Source organism: Pseudonaja textilis, chromosome 2 (genome assembly GCF_049901715.1).
Source record: "Pseudonaja textilis isolate UNSWEBS1 chromosome 2, rPseTex1.2, whole genome shotgun sequence".
NCBI classification, from domain to species: Eukaryota; Metazoa; Chordata; class Lepidosauria; order Squamata; family Elapidae; genus Pseudonaja; species Pseudonaja textilis.
The window spans coordinates 41271019-41290043 of NC_141991.1; the positions used below are offsets into that span (position 1 = coordinate 41271019).

General features: G+C 41.6%; 1 protein-coding gene across 2 annotated transcripts in view; it reads right to left on the bottom strand.

Moving 5' to 3' along the window:
* The window catches only part of SSUH2 (ssu-2 homolog), a 62741-nt gene that overhangs the window by 29288 nt on the left and 14428 nt on the right, over positions 1-19025 (bottom strand). For both annotated transcript variants that reach the window (XM_026721253.2, XM_026721259.2), the window contains 5 exons: positions 18939-19020; positions 17791-17920; positions 17389-17449; positions 3293-3417; positions 2332-2394 (listed from right to left, as the gene is read on the bottom strand). In XM_026721253.2, coding sequence (XP_026577038.1) covers positions 2332-2394; positions 3293-3417; positions 17389-17449; positions 17791-17920; positions 18939-19020 — 461 coding nt within the window. The remainder of the gene's footprint in view (positions 1-2331; positions 2395-3292; positions 3418-17388; positions 17450-17790; positions 17921-18938; positions 19021-19025) is intronic.

A 19025-nucleotide genomic window follows, 5' to 3' on the forward strand; every position in this document is an offset into this window, starting at 1 on the left:
TGGTCGTGTCTCATCTTCTGAGTGGGTGGGAGTCTGTTTTCTACATGGAAGTGTGGTGGTGGCATCTTGTGTGGCTCTCATGGGTGTGGGTCTGGTGTCCTTCTTCATGTTAGGTACTCGTCTGTTCATGAGGGCGGGTTTCCAAATGGCTGGAAGGCGGGAGGTGTCGTCTCGTTTGTTCATGCTGTGTGGGCATTTTTCTATCTCTATGGCTTCTCTGATTATTCTGCTGTTGAAGTGTTCAGTTTTGGCGATAGTTCTGGTATTTTTAAAATCAATTTCATGTCCTGTGGCTTTGAGGTGTTGGACCAGGGAAGAGGTCGTTTCTTCTTTTTTGATTGAGTTCTTATGTTCTTCAATGCGTGCACTTATTCTTCTGTTAGTTTGTCCAATGTATGTGGTAGGGCAGGCAGTGCAGGGATTTCATATACTCCTTGGTTTTCTAATTGATTTTGTCTTTGGGGTTTCTTAGGATGGTGGATATTTTTCTGTTTGTGCAGAATGCTGTTTTGATGTTGTGTTTTTGGAGGATCTTGCTAATTTTGTCTGTAGTGCCTTTTATATATGGGAGGAGGGCTTTGCCGTTTTCTTGTTCTCTGTCTTGGATTTTGGTTGGGGTTTCTTTTTGGATTAGGTGGGTAATCTTCTTTCTTTGGAATCCATTGGCTGCAAGTACGTTGGTGAGAGTGTGTAGTTCGGTTTTTGGTGTTGTTCATCGGCTAAGCATTTTGTTCTGGAGATGAGTGTCTTGGCTACGGAATTGATCTGTGCTGGGTGGTGGTGTGAGAGTGCATGTAGATAGCGGTTAGTATGTGTTTTCTTCTGGTAGATGGTGTGTCCTAGGGAGCCATTGGATCTTTTGTATACCAAGACATCTAGGAAGAGAAGTTGGTTGTTGGCTTCTGTTTCCATGGTGAATTGTATTTTGGGGTGTAGGCTGTTGAGGTGTGTGAGGAAGTTGTTCAGTTTTTCTTTCCCATGTGGCCAGATTATGAAGGTGTCATCTACGTATCTGAGCCAGAGTTTGGGTTTGTGGTCGTATTTTTCTAGAGCTTGTGTTTCAAAGTGTTCCATGTAGAGGTTTGCGATGACGGGTAAGAGGGGTGATCCCATGGGTGCTCCTTCTATTTGTTTGTATTTTTGTCCATTGTAGGTGAAGTATGTATTGGATAGGCAGTGGTTGGTTAGATCTAGGATGTGCTTGGGGGGTTGTATTTGTTTTGGATGGCTGTCAAGGCTTCTTTTATTGGCACTTGGGTGAAGAGGGATATGACATCGAAGCTTACTAGTAGGTCGCTAGGTTGTAAGTTTTGTTTCTTTATGATCTCGATGAATTGGAATGAGTTTCTTACGTGTGAGTTGATGGATTCTGCATAAGGTTGTAGTTGTTTGGCGAGAAATTTGGCTAGGTTTTGTAGAGGTGAGCCTATGGAGCTGACTATTGGTCTGAGTGGGGTTCCTTCTTTGTGTATTTTGGGGAGACCATAAAGCTTGGGGCATCTGGATGATTTTTCTCTGGGTATGATTCATTGCTGGATTTCTTCACTGATGGGGGAGGCTTTTATTTTGGATTTGGTAGTTTTTTCTAGGTAGGTGGTGGGGTCTGTCTTTAGGGGTTTGTATGCGGGGTCTTGGAGTAGGTTGGTTAACTTGGTTTGGTAGTCAGATGTGTTCATAACCACTGTCGCATTGCCCTTGTCTGCTGGTAGAATTATTATGCTGGTGTCTTCTTTCAGGTTAAGTAGTGCAGCTTGTTCTTCTTTGGATAAGTTGCTTTTGGGTGGTTTGCTAGTGCAGAGGATGTTGGTGATTTCAGGTCTGATTTTGTTAGCATCATCAGGGTTGGTTTTGGTCAGGCTGGATATTTGTATGTGGATCTTTGGCTATTCGGGTTTTCTCCCGCATAAAATTGGAAGTATCTAGGCGACGTTTCGATGAAGTCTCATTCATCATCTTCAGGCTTGTGTCTTCGGCTTTGTGCTTCTCAGAGTAATTTACTGAAGAGCACAAACTCTGAGAAGCACAAAGCCAAAGACACAAGCCTGAAGATGATGAATGAGACTTCATCGAAACGTCGCCTAGATACTTCCAATTTTACATGGGAGAAAACCTGAATAAGCAAAGATCCATATATGTGTGTGTGTGCGTGCGCGCGCACACACACATACACACATACCAAACTCAGGAGTCTGAGTTTTAATAGCTACACATGAACTTTCCTATTTTAAATAGTATTAAGTTGCTCAGCAATGTTGTTGAGCAATAAGCATGCGTAATAATATTTTTTAGCATCAAAGAATATAAAATAATAAATACACTATCAATACTCACCCTGCCTCCACCATGGCATCCACTACATTTGTATCGGCCCCAGCCATGGCATTTATGACATTCCTGAAATAGAAATGAAATCAGTCTAAAAAATAGACTATCATGTATGGTGATTCCTGAATTAAGCTGGGCTGACTGTCAACAAGGGCAGTTATTCTTACCTAATTCAAATCTTAGCATGCATCTGTTGTATTTTAAATTAATTATAACAAAGGACAAAAAGGCTTTCATGCTATATAAGACTAGCAGGGTTTCTGATAATACAGCAAAAAAAAAATGGGCTAAGGAGCCATATTTTATTGACTCTTTAAAATTAGGGAAGTGCATTGGAAATTTTATTTTTCTCCTTAATAGCAGATTCTATTTATGATTTGAAATCAATGTTAAATGAGAAGGCCAGTCATGATCAGTCCCCCTTCAGGCCTTCATTTAGGCAGAGCAACACAACTCCACCAGACCCTTCATTTCATCAAGGGGGAACAACACACCTCCACAAGATGAAATGCATCACTAAGGCAATTCGCACCATATCATCATTGCATTGCATTTTATTATTTTATTTATTATTTATTATATTTGCTTGCCACCCATTTTGCTTCAAAGTGACTCATATTCAACATTATGATGGTTTGCTGCAGAGATAGACAGATGTTTAAACTAGATTTGGCCTTTTTATTCACCTGTCAAGTCTTTCCCAATTTTCAAATATGGTAACTAGTAATCTAGTCCATACCTTCTCTATGTTTTTAAAGGACATTATATGAAACCCTCAACTGATCAAATCCATGAAATATCTGGAAATAAAATCCCAGGAGAAATGATTAAAAGATCTGATATTGATCCAGTAATATACAAAGACTAATAAAGAGAAATACATTGGTCTTCAAATATAGGATGAGCTGTTAAATAGAACAGGCTTATTATTTATTGTTTTGCTTGTTGTTTATTTTGATAAAATTACCTTGAGTAAAGAAGAATGGGGAATACGAAACTTTTTGGTGTCTTCCTGAAACATTTGTGGTACTTGGACTTTAATGTCCCAAGGTCGAGGAGATACACCATTTTGTGGACCATCCACTGAAGCATCTGATAAGATAAAACAAATAGATGCCACAATTCAACATAAGATTTAGCACTTTTAAATCCTTTGTGATCAATGAAACTAATATTTTAAAAGTGCATCTTTGATTCTCATCAGACATTTCTATCAATTTTTATATCTATTGTGGCTGATCCATAGCACTGAATTTATATTTTACTACATTATTACATCATTTTATTGTCTTAAGAGTATATAGATTTGGGATTGCAACAAAATCTTAGAATCTATTCAGTAAGCTTGCATCATTTTATCCTGGATGTGGGACTATGAGGGAGCCATCTTGCTGTAGCAGTTAAGGCATCGGGCTAGAAATTGGGAGGCTGTGAGTTCTAATCCTGCTTTGGGCATCAAACCAGCTGGTAACCTGGGCCTATCACTTTCTCTCAGCCCTACAAAGAAGGCATTTCTGAAGTCTTGCAAGAAAATTACAGGGATTTGTTCAGTCAGTCACCAGCAGTCAACACTGACTTGAAAACAACACACACACAAAATGGGACTATTAAGCTCAAAGACTGAATGTTTATTTATTGTTGATGATGGACAGAAAAGCTTACTTCGAATTTTCCTGTCTTAGAGCACAACACATGTTGACTAGGTAAGAAAGGATGAAAGTTCATTTGTTGCTCTGTCTCAGGCAGCAAAATGATTTGTGCCAGCTGTCATTTACCAGTATATTGCTTTTCTCCTTCTCCCACTTCCAAGCTACTTGCCAGCCTCTTGCCATCAGCCACAGAAGAGATGAAGTAAATGAGAAATAAAGGCAGAAACAAAAAGTTGGACAAATCCCCTCATTTCTGTGCTGTGAGGGAATTTGTCCATCTGAGAGACAGAACAAGATTTCAGGTTACAGGTAGGACCAGAGATTGATTAGAGATGGAAAACCTGTCTCTGCTGAATATATGTTACAAAGAATTCATCACAAGTTCCAACTGGAGTCAAAGATGACAAGTTAAGGCTTATTGCGTGATGTCAACTACAACCATTAAAAATATTTCACAAATAGTTTATTCCCACTTTGTTTAGAATCAAGGGAACCAGTCCAATTTTATACCATTCTTTACATCAAATATTGACAGGCTTTCCTGAAAATCTTTTTTAAAAATGGAAAGATAAATTATAATTTGAATTTGATAAATCAGCTTGAAAGCCTTCATGGCATAAAATTCTCTCCACATCCATTTTAATGAGTCATCTGGAACTGGCTGTAGAAATAATTCATAGATGGCATTGTACTGTACAAAATTACATTTTATTGATCAGGACTTTTCTTGGTGTATAGCAGAAGTTACAGGCAAACTGATACATATCACAGTCTCTTCTATCCCTTTTAGATATTCATTTGGATTAAAGGTTTTAAGGAAATTAGGAAAAATATATAACAAATTGTAGTAATTAATCTTCCTACTGATATGATTTCCATATTTTCCCAAACTTACAAATCAGTGAAACAGAAGAAACTGAATCGATATTTCTTCTGTTAGCTCCTGAGTCTATCATTGGAAAATACTGCAATATTTTCTTTAGATCAATGGCATTTTGCAGTGGGAAATTGTATTTGACTGCAAAAATGGGGAAAGCACAGCAATAAAGAGACTTGAAGAACTCCTTTTATTTTTATTGATGTATATGCCACTTTTATTATTTTTATAAATAACTGAAGATGACAAATATATCCAACATATCTTTGTCCTCCTATTTTCCCCACAACAAGCCTGTGAGGCAAGTTGGGCACAGAAAGAATGACACTCTGTCATTTTTAATGGCTAAAGTGGGACATGAACTCATAGACTCCTGGGTTTTAGCCTCTAGGCCAAACTGACTCTTTCCTATGAGTGGTTTTATTTAGTTTTTTCCACTCTGTTTTTACCTATTTTATTAGACCTTCTAAAATATTATGATAACTATATAATCTAATTTTTAAATCTAATTTTTCGTGCATAGAACCACTGGAGAACTTTAATGTCTTTGATTTCTTCATACTATTACATCCATAAATGCATAACTATAGAAATTTGATTTATAAATTGTAAGACACACCCCCTCCTAAAAGAATGAAATGTTTTGGGAAATATTAAAAAGGCAGGATAAAATATTTCCCCAAAGGAAATTTTTAAAAAAATCTTAAGGGAGGTAGAAACCAGTCCCAGTTTCCCTGCCCCAAGCAGAAACGGAGGAAGTTTTTAGAAAGATTTGGTAATCCATTCAGAAAGACTGGACATCAAGATGAATGTCAACCCTGAAGCTGACCTAACCAAACAGAATCTCAGATAAGCAACAAACAAAAGTTGATAAAATTAGCTCAGACAAACATTTAGGAGTTGCATTTCCTCTTTTGCCTATAGAAACAGCTATGACCCCTACATAACCCCTACATAACTCCCATAGGAATCCAGAAGATATAAAAACCCACCCACTCTAAACTATATTTTGTCAGCTGCCCCAGAATCACATGTGATTGGTGGTTCTGCTTCATCAATAAAGGGAACCTTTCTTTCCAATCAGCTTCCAGCCTCCATTTTATTTCCAGTGCCTTTCTCCCAGATTGAAGCTGAGCCAGATGGATTTTCATTCCAACAAAATAAATACTGTAAACTATGTTTTAATGCTCCTAAGTGTTGTGTGTGTTTTCAGTTGATGTTTTCTCATCCTCATTTTAATAATTTTTAAAATTATTTCTGATGTGTTTCTAGTTCACTTTTTAAAAATGCAGAAAAAGCAATTGGTTAATTGACTCATTTGGGAGAGAACAGTTAAGAGGAGCAGAGAATGAAATTTTGTCTGCAGATGATAATTGAAAATAAGAAGAAAATGGCCTTGATTAGAATCATTTTCTGCTTCTTTCTCTTTCTATTGGGGGAGACAAAACAAGCCCTATTGACTGGCAGGTCTTACAGTTGCTGCCTTTTAGGGATTGTTCCCTTCTGCCTGACCTCATTCTTTTTCTTGGCTTTCCTGAATGTTTGAGCACATGGATGATCCTTTATTTTTTCTGCTGTTCTCTAGAAATTGAAATATCTCAAAAGGTTAAATGTTGGCAACTGGATCAAAGTTTGTTAATCTGAGATGTTTCATTATTCATCCAAATAACTTCATCAATCAATTTAAAAAAAAAATAGTTAGGCAGAGAGTCAAAGAGTTTGTTGGGCTATACTAACCGTTGCCACACCAGCTGCAGGAGTTTCTCCCCAAAATGGATTGCAATATGTAAATCAAGACTCAACCACCCAGGCCAAAAAGTCTATCTAAAAAGATTGAAACTTGATAGCAAGGAAAAGCTGATACCTTAGCTTCACAGAAGTAAAGTAGAATTCATGAAACCTTGTAGCTTCATTGCAAAATGTTTAGGATGCTATTTAAAGGTTTGGGGTGGGGTGGGGGTGGAAATAGAAAAAAATGTAAGTAAAGCTTTATAGAATTGTGGGGGTGGGAGGGAAGTGGGAAAGCAAGAACAATATGCATCATTTGCCAGAGCAGAAGCTCACTGGGAGATGAAAGAGGTGAACAGATTAACAAGCTTCTACAGAGGTTGGGAACAGAGCATGGAACTTAATAAACCGTTGTTGGATCAATCATAGGATAATAATTTTAAAAAGCACCTGCTTGCCAGGGAGTACATAGAGCTCCAGCAATGTCTAAAGTGAATGTTCTGCATTTTACAATTTCCCTGAACCTGAGAAAATCTGGTCTGCAAAGAGACTATTTTATTTTGCAGTGGTGAACACAAGATCTCTAAACTCTGTTAGAAAAGTTTATAGCATAATTTTATTGAAATATTCCTTAAAAATCATAAAACGTAAGCATAGTATAATTTCACCTTTCATATTCTTCATAATTTATCAAAGTTAATTTTATGTAAAATCTGTAAGGTGAATGGATTGTAGACATGCTTACTTATAGGGGAGTTACTACTGTGTTGTATTTGATGGATTTTTCACTGGAGTCAGGGTTCATGTATTATATTCAAGGTGTGCAGAAGTTTTTCAAGTTTTGTTCCCAATATGTTGTGGGTTTTTTTGCCTTTTACTTCAGTGGTGGGATTAAAAAAAAATTATTACCGGTTCTGTAGGTGTGGATTGGTGGGCATGGCATTGCTTGGTGGGCATGGCAGGGGAAGGTTACTACAAAAGCCCTTTCCCTCCCCACCTCACTAACCTGCTTTCCAGATCCATTCTCCTGTTCTTGGCAACAAAAGAAGACTCAGCCATTCAGCTGGGACTTGGGAGGGAGCAAATAGATGGGGGCAGGGTCAGTCAGAGGTGGTATTTGCCAGTTCTTCAAACTACTCAAAATTTCTGCTACCGGTTCTCCAAACTACTCAAAATTTCTGTTATGTCCCTGGAACTCTAGGAGTTCCCACTCAGGTCCGTTCATATTGCGGGGGCGGTTTCCCCCCTCGCTCATTGGTTGGTTCTCCCCAGCAGCCGGCTATAAAAGCAGGCTGCGGGGTCCAACCAGTTGCTGATCGCTGCGAGCCAGTTCCAGGCTTGGCAAGCACGGTCAGCCCTTTATTGCTATAATAAAGTATTTGTTGCACCTATGCTCTGGTTCAGCCTCTCATTGCCCAAACTTAACACTGGCGACGTGGATGGGATGGCTACCAGAAGCACCATGCAACCGCTGAGTCACTAGCCGCCGATCCGCAGCCAGAGAGAGCGATCGGCCAGCGATAAGAGCAATGCTGATCCGCAGCCAGAGAGAGCAGTCAGCAAGCAACGAGAGCGAATGCTGATCCACCGCCAGAGAAAGCGGTCAGCAAGCAACGAGAAGCGAACGCTGATCCGCAGCCAGAGAAAGCGGTCAGCCAGAAACGAAAGTGAGAAGCGTCTGTAGCCGCTTGTTAGCCCAGCTACAGGAAAAGTGAAGCGCTGCGAGCCGCAGCCGCTCGTTGTTTTAGGCGCAAAATTCAAACGGCTGTCATTTGAATTTCAAACCTAAAAGTACAGCGCGGTGCTGTAAGTCAAGTCACTGACGCCCACGCAGGCGCGAATTTCAAAACGCTGCCAACGGCTGACAGCCTAACCTCGTGCTTAGCCCAGAGAGAGAGAGAGGATCGTGAAAAAGCCTCTCCAGAGCTGAAATCACTTGCCTGCCACAGGCACTAGAAACCTTTTGCTGCTGCCCCAGAGAGATTTTGTCCACAGATTGTACAACCGATTCCCTCACTATGAATTCCAATCCAGTCTTCCCAGCGTTCAAACCGGATGAGGAGAAGTGGGAATCATACAAGAACCGCTTTAACCATTACATCGACGCAATTGGGCTGGCTGATGCAGGGAGCACCGAAAAAATCATATTTCCTGATCTACTGTGGAGCCATCGTCTTTGACACTGCCACAGCTCTCGTGGCTCCACGTGAGTTAAAAACGTTCCATGGTCTGAACTGTTAGAAATCCTTACTAACCACTATTCTCCCAGACCTTCACAGATTGCCAGGCGATTCACCTTCCGTATGAGGAAGCAATCAGACAAAGAGACCATCAACCAGTACATGGCCGCCCTCAGGACAGCAGCACTCCATTGTGGGTTTGGAACCTACCTGGAGGACATGCTCCTCGATCAACTAGTCTGCGGGGTCAAGGATCTCCACCTCCAAAGGCGCCTACTCGCTAAGAAGGACCTCAACCTCGCACAAGCCGTCGAGGAGGCCCTGGCAGCAGAACTGGCAGCACACTCAGCCACCGAAATCCATGGTCCAACTTCCAAGCTAACAACAGTTCCAGTCCACTCCGAGGAGGTGGTATCAGAGGAAGCCCCTAGTGATGAAAACGACGTCCACTGCCTCACCAACGCCAGGCATCCGCAGGTAGGAGCCAAGCAAGAAAACATCGGTCCACCCAAGCACATCACCCTGTGCCTATCCTGTGGTGGATCTCATCCGAGGGCCGCCTGCAAATTCAAAGGAGCCACCTGCAACACCTGCCACAAAAGGGGGCACATCGCGAGAGTCTGCCAAGCCTCTCAAAACTCAGCACAAAGGCACCCCCCCTTCTCACACTCTGGACCTCAGAGGCAAGTATTGAACTGTCGCACTCACCACCATGCCAAGCACACTTGCCATACCATTAGTAAAATCTCTCTCTCCGTTTTGTTAGAAGGTAAACTGTGCCGCATGGAGGTTGACACAGGGTCAGCGCTCTCAATTATCTCGTGGAGCACCCTCAAGAGGCTACAGCCCAGCCTATCAACAAGCCAGCTCCAGAAGTGCCAGTTTAGCCTGAAGGACTACCAGGGGAAGGTCATTCCTGTAATCGGCAGAGGCAAGTTCCTTGTCAACTTTAAAGCTTTCAAAGGTCACCTACCTCTAGTGGTAGTTAACGGCAATCTCCCCACACTTTTGGGGCTCGATTGGTTTCCCCATCTCGGCCTAGGGCTAACAGGAGTCCATGCTGTCTCAACCTCTGACACTGACTCCTTATTCGCTGATTACTCAGATGTATTCAGCGATGAGCTGGGGTGTTATAACGGTACCCCTATCTCATTCTCAGTCGACCCCCAGGCAGTCCCAATCAGGCTAAAACCGCGTAGAGTCCCATTCGCTATTCGGCCAAAACTAGATGCAGAATTGGATAAACTATTAAAACAAGGGGTCATTGAGCCAACAGATTTCGCCAAATGGGAGACGCCCATTGTCACACCCCTCAAAAAAGACGCTAGCCTGAGAATTTGCTCGGACTACAAGACCACAATCAATAAGTTTCTACAAGTGAGCGCTTACCCAGTGCCCGTCATTCAGCATTTATTACACACTTTTGAACCTGGCAGCATTTTTGCCAAATTGGACATGTCTCAAGCGTATCAACAGTTCCCTGTTGACAGCCAAACAGCGGAACTCCAGACCATTGTCACCCACAGGGGTGCTTTCCGGTGCAAGCGTCTCCAATTTGGCGTAAGTGTTGCCCCAGGCATTTTTCAATCCCTCATGGAGCGGATTTTGCAGGGCCTCCCTGGTGTAGTACCCTACTTCGACGACATCTTAGTCTCGGCCAGGGACAGACCCCAACTCTTCCAGAGAGTTCGAGCAGTATTAGAGAGGTTCAGACAGCATGGCCTCAAATTAAAAAAAGAAAAATGTGCCATTGCCACTAGACAGGTGGACTTTCTGGGTTATAAAATTGACGCCTCAGGCATTCACCCCCTGGAGTCCAAGGTTAAGGCAATTCACGAGGCACCCACTCCAACCTCCAAAACTGAACTGCAGGCCTTCCTGGGGCTATTGAACTTTTACGCGTCCTTTCTGCCCCATAAAGCATCAGTGGCAGAACCCCTACACAGACTGTTGGATAAAAAATCACCTTGGCACTTGGGTCACAAAGAAGACTCCGCTTTCCGCGCCGTCAAATCACTACTCACGTCAGAGGCGGTACTTATTCAGTTCGACCCCAACCTTCCATTAGTGCTAGTAGCAGACGCATCCCCTTTTGGAATTGGGGCAGTATTAAGCCACAGGCTCCCCAATGGCTCCGAGGCTCCCATCGCTTTTTTCTCCAGGACGCTCTCTGCAACAGAGCGAAATTATAGCCAGATCGATAAGGAAGCTCTAGCAGCTGTTGCAGCAGTGAAGAAATTTCACGAATTTCTCTTTGGCCACTTTTTCGAGCTGGTCATGGATCACAAGCCTCTCCTGGGTCTACTAGCTGGGGACAAACAGACCCCTCAAGTCCTCTCTTCTAGAATGACGAGATGGACCCTTTTCCTAGCGGCATACTCGTATAGACTCATACACCGCCCAGGTAAAACATTGTCCCACGCTGACGCTCTCAGCCGCTGCCCCTTGCCGGCTCCAGCTGAAGACCCTGCTCCAGTCCACGCTATTTTTGAGGTCACCCAATTGGACCTCCCCATCACTGCCCTTGACATTGCTGCTAAAACCAAGGCAGACAAAACAATCGCCCAGGTACTGGACTGGGTGAGGAGGGGGTGGCCGGGCGGTGATGTTGAAAACAAATTTACACCTTTCAAGACCCGCCTGCAGGAATTATCCAGTTTGCAGGGCTGTCTGCTGTGGGGCACTCGAGTGGTCATCCTGACCTCACTGCGTACCCGAGTTCTGGAGGCATTGCACGAGGGGCACCCTGGCATCGTCAGAATGAAGGCGTTAGCACGCAGCTACGTATGGTGGCCGGTCCTCGACGAGGACATCATCAGATGGGTAAGCTCCTGCAACCCCTGCCAGGAATCCCGTCCAGCTCCTCCTATTGCCACCCCTACTAAGTGGGAAAGCGCCAGCGCTCCGTGGTCCAGAATTCACATCGACCTAGCCGGCCCATTGCATGGGAAAATGTTCCTAGTGGTCGTGGACTCCTACTCTAAATGGATTGACGTGGCACAGCTATCCACGACCACCACCCTAGCAATTACCAAGGTATTAACTCGCCTGTTTGTAACACACGGGCTGCCTGACTCCATTGTTTCCGACAATGGCCCACAGTTCGCATCAGCCGAGTTCAGCCATTTCGCTGCCAACCTGGGCATCCGCCACATTTTCACGGCCCCATTTCATCCTGCCAGTAACGGATTGGCTGAAAGAGCCGTCAGGACCACTAAAGAAGCCCTAGCTAGGTTCAGCAAGGATGACTGGCAGCACAAACTCTCACGCTTCCTGATGAGCCAGCACTCAACTCCGGGCTCAGTCACCAATAAGTCCCCAGCTGAGCTCCTGATGGGCAGGCGCCTGAGGACTGTATTGGACAGACTTCACCCACATTACTGCCCTGACTCTCCCCTCGCTTCCACATCGGGGGTTAGACATTTTATCTTACAGGAACCTGTATTCACGAGGAACTTCGCTGGAGACCCTCTGTGGATCCCGGGCGAGATCGTGGCCATCACCGGACCCAGGTCATATCAAGTCAGACTGGAGGACGGCCGAATATGGACCTGGACCAGCTGCGAAGGCGTCACAGCACCCTCGTCAGCGGTGACCCAGAATTACAAACCGGAGCGAGGCCTCAGCATCAACCCCACATCAGCATCAATCCCAGTGACCTGCTTACACCAGCAGCCATTCCAGGGAATCCGAACACGGACAGCGGCGTCCAGATGGCTGACCAGTCCGAACCAGTCAACGGGAGCACGTCCCCAGTGACCAGCCCTACGAGTCCCGGGCCAACCCGAACCGAGGGGCGCGTTAGTGACACTCTACCGATCCTGCCTACCCCTACAGACTCTGAACTGACAGAGTCTGCGCCGTTCCGGGCGCCAGCATAAACCTCCTGCCTACCTCAAAGACTATGCGTGTTCGCATCTGGGGGGAAGGGGTGTTATGTCCCTGGAACTCTAGGAGTTCCCACTCAGGTCCGTTCATATTGCGGGGGCGGTTTTCCCCCTCGCTCATTGGTTGGTTCTCCCCAGCAGCCGGCTATAAAAGCAGGCTGCGGGGTCCAACCAGTTGCTGATCGCTGCGAGCCAGTTCCAGGCTTGGCAAGCACAGTCAGCCCTTTATTGCTATAATAAAGTATTTGTTGCACCTATGCTCTGGTTCAGCCTCTCATTGCCCAAACTTAACAATTTCCACTACTGGTTCTCCAGAACTGGTCAGAACCTGCTGAATACCACCTCTGTTTTACTTGGGTTTTTTTTTATGGGGGAGGAGAATATCATTAAGTAAGATCATTCTTTCTAAGACTTCCCAATTTTTTTTACCATTTCAGATATTGCAAGAATTTCTCATCCTGGAGGAAAGTTTATTTTTTTCTCTGTTACAAAGGTCGTCCCATGTATGAAAACATATCACAAAGCCATCAGGGAAGTTTAAAACCTTTGTAATGCATAATTTTATTTGTTTGTTTGATTGATTTATTGATTCATTGATTGATTTCCTGCCCACCTTGAAGTAACTCTAGTGTTTAGATCACAATCCACTCCTTGGAAACCTTCATCTATTTTCACCATAGGTTACCCCAATTTCTTTAGTAGGAGGCTTTTACTCTTCTGGAGAAACTATCCCATTTGACCTTAACAAAATTATTAATTCAAGCAAGTCTGTATCTCAGACTTTCAGGATTCTTTTGTATTATGCCAAGAGCAAATTGATGGAAAGGCTCTGTTTTTCCTCCCCTAAAGTAGCTAAGAACTTTTTGTTGTTGTTGTTGACTCAAGGTGTAAAGTGTCCAAGGACAATTCTCAGCATCTGAAAGAACACAAAAGTGCTGCCACTTAACAAATAACTTTGTCTTTGCTAGGGATTTTCAAACAGAGGAGGATGGTTATTGGTCAGAAAAGCTCTAGTGGACCCTACATTTGTAGGGAACTGGAGTAAATGACCTCTAGGATTGCTTCCAGATCTATGTTTCTATAATATGCAGAAACAAATTGTTTATACTGTGTTAAATATTAATTTTAAACAATTTATTATGTTTAATATTTAGATGCATTTTTTTAATTTGGCTGGCTCTTCTGCTACCTAAACAACTCCCTGCCTTCTGATTGGAGTTGTGTGGTATATATGTGAACAAGATACATACATGCATTCATTTATATAATCTTTCATCTGAGAACTCAAGGCAAAGGGCATGAAGCTCTTGGCTTATTTTATTTGCACCAACCACAACTATATGAGAAAGTGAGTTAAGAAAAGGTGACCAACCCAAAGTCATACAATGGCCAAGAACTTGAAATTCAATTGTCCTTGTACTCAAAACAGGCCATTTTAACTACTAAAACTGCCAATATCTCCTTTTTTTATGGTATAGAGCTGCTGTAACTTTGGCTTTGTCTATTGCTTTTCTGGATTGAATAATTTTTTTTTAAAAGTGATTGCTACTATAGGCACAGGGGAAATGTAATGGAGCATTAACGTTGATTGATTAAAATTCTAAGATAAAAATGTTCCCTCATCTCTCTGCAAAGTTTATTGTTCAAGGAAGATATACTGCTCTCCGACTTGCCAAGCCAAGTGAAAAGAGTTAGTTGTGACTAATATCTAATCTAGGCCTGTCAAAGTGGTGGCCCATGGGCCGGATGTGTCACATGCAGGCCACGCACACCCTGGCTCCACAAAGGCAAAAAACATCATGATACATCATGTGACGCAATTGAGTTTGACACCCATGATTTCTAATCTAACCACCACTTCATTTTTCAACACACAGTACAGAATTCAGAGAAACAGCCCCTTTAGATGTAATTAATGAGCACTGCCAGTTTCAAAAGTGTTCAAATATTCAATTGATCTTTATATCAGGAGTCCTGTTTCCCAATCTTCCATTACAAAATTATACAATGAGGTCAATATGCACCTATATCTCATTGTTTTTCCTATTCTAAACATGCATTTCACCAGACCCAATTCTGAGAATAACTCCTGTGCAAGTAAAGAATAGTTCTTGCATACCCATTAGATTTACTGTATACTACATTCTGGATTGTCTACATAACCAAATGCCTTGTAGTCAATAGAATTTTTTTTATTGACCAAGTGTGATTGGACACACAAGGAATTTGTCTTGGTGCAAATGCTCTCTGTATACATAAAAGAAAAGATACAAAGATAAATTGTCCTATATTCTTTTTCTCACTTCATTTTCCACCTTATAGTAGCTATCTGAAGATGTATCCTTTTACCATTTCTTAAATTTGCCTGTTCATTTGCATTTTCTTCTCCACATAAGGTTTAACTTTTCTTGAAAGATTTTAAGCTACACTCTACTTGTGTGTGGAATAAAGAAAATGGTTTAATAATTTTAGCATTTTCTTCTATTTCCTTTATTTGCTATGGGTATACATTCCAAATCTTTTTAATCACTAGAGAACACATTTTGTTGACAAATCACTATTGGAAGCAGTTGTTGTCCATTTCTTTCCTGCAACTTTAAACAATTAAACAAGTATTTCACTTGTTCATGGTGTTTTATTATTTGACAGCTGATCTATTGCCTGTCGTATCTCTCCATCTAGTGGAGTCATTTCCTGAATATATTTTCTCTCTACTGTCTTATATATACATCTATATAAAGATTCATAATAGTTTTCTCTTTGAACTTCTGTTAAGGTGTGTTTATTATTACTCTTTAGTAGTCTTAGATTAAATGTGAATTTTCCTTTGATTTCATCTGTTTGTTGACAATCATAACTAAGATATTGTTCCTTGTCTTTTGTTATGGGATGTTGTAACTATACACTCCATTCTCATACATTATTATTGTTGCCCAAAGCTTTTGTCCCTTGTCTTGATCTATCTTGATCATTTGTTCTGAATCTTGATCTCTTTGAAACAAAAGGGACCATTTTTTCCAACGCTTTTTTCAATAAATCTATTATCTCATTCTCTTGTGCATAAATTAATTTAGTCCTTACACTGTACAAATAGTCTAGTTCTCTAGGAATTAGAAGATAACATCTCTCCTGGGAGGTTTTCATCAACTGGCCCCCAAATTCATCTAAATAGTGCAGCTAAACAATTTCTGAGAATCTCCTTAGACATTTAGAGCCAAACATTTTTTTCTCAATAAAATTGAAGAGGTTTGCCCGTGTCTTCTTTTGGGTTTGTTTTTGAAATTTCATCTTCTAGAAGGATTTGTTTGCTTGTTTGTTTATTATCAAATTTAGAGACTATCAATCTTGCTCACAGACTGATTCCCCTCATGCCTTCAGAATCTTACCTGTCCTTACTTCCATTGTGAATTACCCTTCCACTTTTCATCTGACCTATCAAAAGTTTGTGTTCTCACTATTGTATCTCTTTGAATCATTGAAACCATTGGGAAAGGTCTATTAAAAGAATAATTATTATTTTTTAGAATATCTCCCACGGGTTGAAATTTTCCCATCAATAAGCAGGAATGTAGGGAGGAGAGAGAGATTTGTAGAAAAAAAGCCTTTCTACCTCAAGACTAGAGGTTTCTTAGAATGCTGTGTTAGAGTGCTGTGTTAGAATGGATGTGTCATGCTTCTGGACAATCAATATATATTCTATACAGTCTTATAATATTTTATGACAATGATTCACATCTATTAGATACACAGTAAAAAACTTTGATTCAAATATTTTTTTTTCAATTCCACTGAATGTTTACCATTTGTTTGGTATCTATTAATGGAAAATTTAGAGATTTCTTTCTGTTTTACCAATACATTCTCCTAATTCCATGCCACTGAGAATTATCTCCTTGTATCATTGAATATTGTCTCTAAGATGTTCATGATAGGATTTTCAGGGTTTGTCTCAAACACCATATTTGGATAAATTTGATGTAAAATTCCAGAAATATGTCTTCTGTCTCGCCTTTCCTCTTTCCGAAAATATGAAAGAGTACACACACACACAAACACAGGCAGGCAAGCTGGCTCGGACTTCACAGAGTTAATTCTTTGGAACTGATAATATTCTTGGCATTCCACCACATCCTACCTGCCAAGTCCGAACTGATGGCAAATAAAGTTTTACTCACAGAAAATCACAAGGCAGTCCACAAAGAAAATCTGAAGTAAGGTTAAACTTTGTCCCGTACAAAGTTTAAGGAGAAAACACGCCCCCTTTTATCCCCTGTAGGGTGTGGCTCAATGACTCAGCTCACTCTCTGACCCTCCCACGCCTCCTACGTTGCTGCTCACGTTTCTCCCTACAACGCTGCTTAGGGTCGAGCCAACACTCTTACTCTTTACTCCCTATCCGGGGCTGCTCCAACATGCCTTCCTCCTGATTAATCTCAGGCTGTTCCTCTCTGTTGTCTGATGGAACCTGAGGCATTACCAGGGAGGAAGGTCCTGGGGAGGAAGGCATTCCCAGTTTTTCCTCCTCATCTTCCAGGTCCTATTCCTCTGACAGCATAGGTTTGGGAATCGTGGCCACACATATATGTATTTGGAAACTATGAGTGCTGAGGTGATTTGTATGTTTAGATACAAATGATAGTTTACAAGTAGTATGTACAAGTTAGATTTTATTACTTTTCTGCCAAGAACTCTTCATAAAAATTCAACTGGAATTAAATGTAACTCTTTAAACATTTACTTACTGGTATAAGGTTCAAATGTCCATTCACATACTCTTGTTTCATTAAAGGTTTTCAGTCGATACTGGGGAGAAACACATCTTGTCATCAAATGTTAATTCTAGAATCCTTAACTTGAGAAAAAGAATTATATTTTTCATTTTGGATCTTTTGAGACCTTGTTTTAACTCACTCATGGATCACCCTATCGACCATCTTCAATGTGGTTTTGGGGAAAAAAATGTTACTGAGGTCATTAAAGCATTTTGTTTACCCATGTGGGGGCTTCAGGAGTTAATCAAACTTCTGAACAAACACCACCTTTTTCTAGTTTCTGATACTTGCAAAAGTCTCACTTCTGCAAGGCTATTGATTTCCCTCACCTAGCTGTGTTCCCTCCCTGGTAATCTATCCCAAAATACTTACTCTGTAGAAGGTCTGTGGCTTCAGTTCCTGTATGAGGAGTTCGCCTGCAGCTCTGTTGCCATAGCAACATTTGGAATTGACAAAACTGAGCAGTGCACTCCTGGCCATGTCATCTGTCATTCTAGGGAACCTGGGAATTAACGAGACAGCAAGCACACTTTCAATTCCAAAGCATGCATGCATCCAGTCTGTGGCATCTCCAGTGAAACAGACCAAATTGAAGCAGATGACATACGCCTTGCAGCTCCGATGTCAGAGGACAAGGATCATCTATGAAAAACCACATTGGCTAGTGGTTTTGGCCATGTTTCATTAACAAATGCCATGCTTTTTTTTTTAACTTTAGGAGTAACATGATTTTAACATGCTGGTTCAACATTAGCTGCCCTAATGAAGACTTCATTGTGAAGACAAGGCATCCCAGAATTTCTAATCCTGAGCATAGCCATTTGATTTCAATAGAAGTAATCCTCAACTTAGGACCACAATTGAGCCCCAAATTTATGTTACTAAGTGAGAGATTTGTTAAGTGAGTTTTGCCCCATTTTATCACTTTTCTTGCCACATTTATTAAGTGAATCCCTACAATTGTTAAATGAATAACACGGTGGTTAAGTGACTAGTTTCCCCTATTTGACTTTGCTTGTCAGAAGGTTGCAAAAGATGATCACACGACCCTGGGACACCGTAATCATCATAAATGTGAGTCAATTGCCAAGCAGTCGCATTTTGATCATGTGACCATGGGGATGCTGCAACTATTGTAAGTGTGGAAAAAATGCTTATAAATCCCTTTTTTTCCCAGTGCTCCTGTAACTTTGAACAGTCATTAAACAAACTGTTGTAAGTTGAGGATTACCTGCACATAAACTATAGATGGAAAGGACAAATGATTTTCAGTGTTCACTCTGGTGCCTGGATGGCATAGAGAAAAAAACTTATGCTGAAATGAACTGCTATCAGCATTTGCTAGACTCCTATGAGGCCAAGACTTTTAACTTCTATCATCTTGCTTGGAGATGACAGCTCATTGAATTTGCAGGTTTAATTTAGCTTTTGCTAAATTGAGCAAGGAAGCAACTCAGGCCAACTACTAGAACCAGAGCAAGGGCATTTTCAAAAAGAAAAAGCAATCAGAAATGACTTACCTACACTCCAGCAACACAGGGTTCCTCCTCTCTTCACTAAGTTTTTGTATCATCTCTGGAGGCGGAAATAACTTCTTTCTGCCTAGA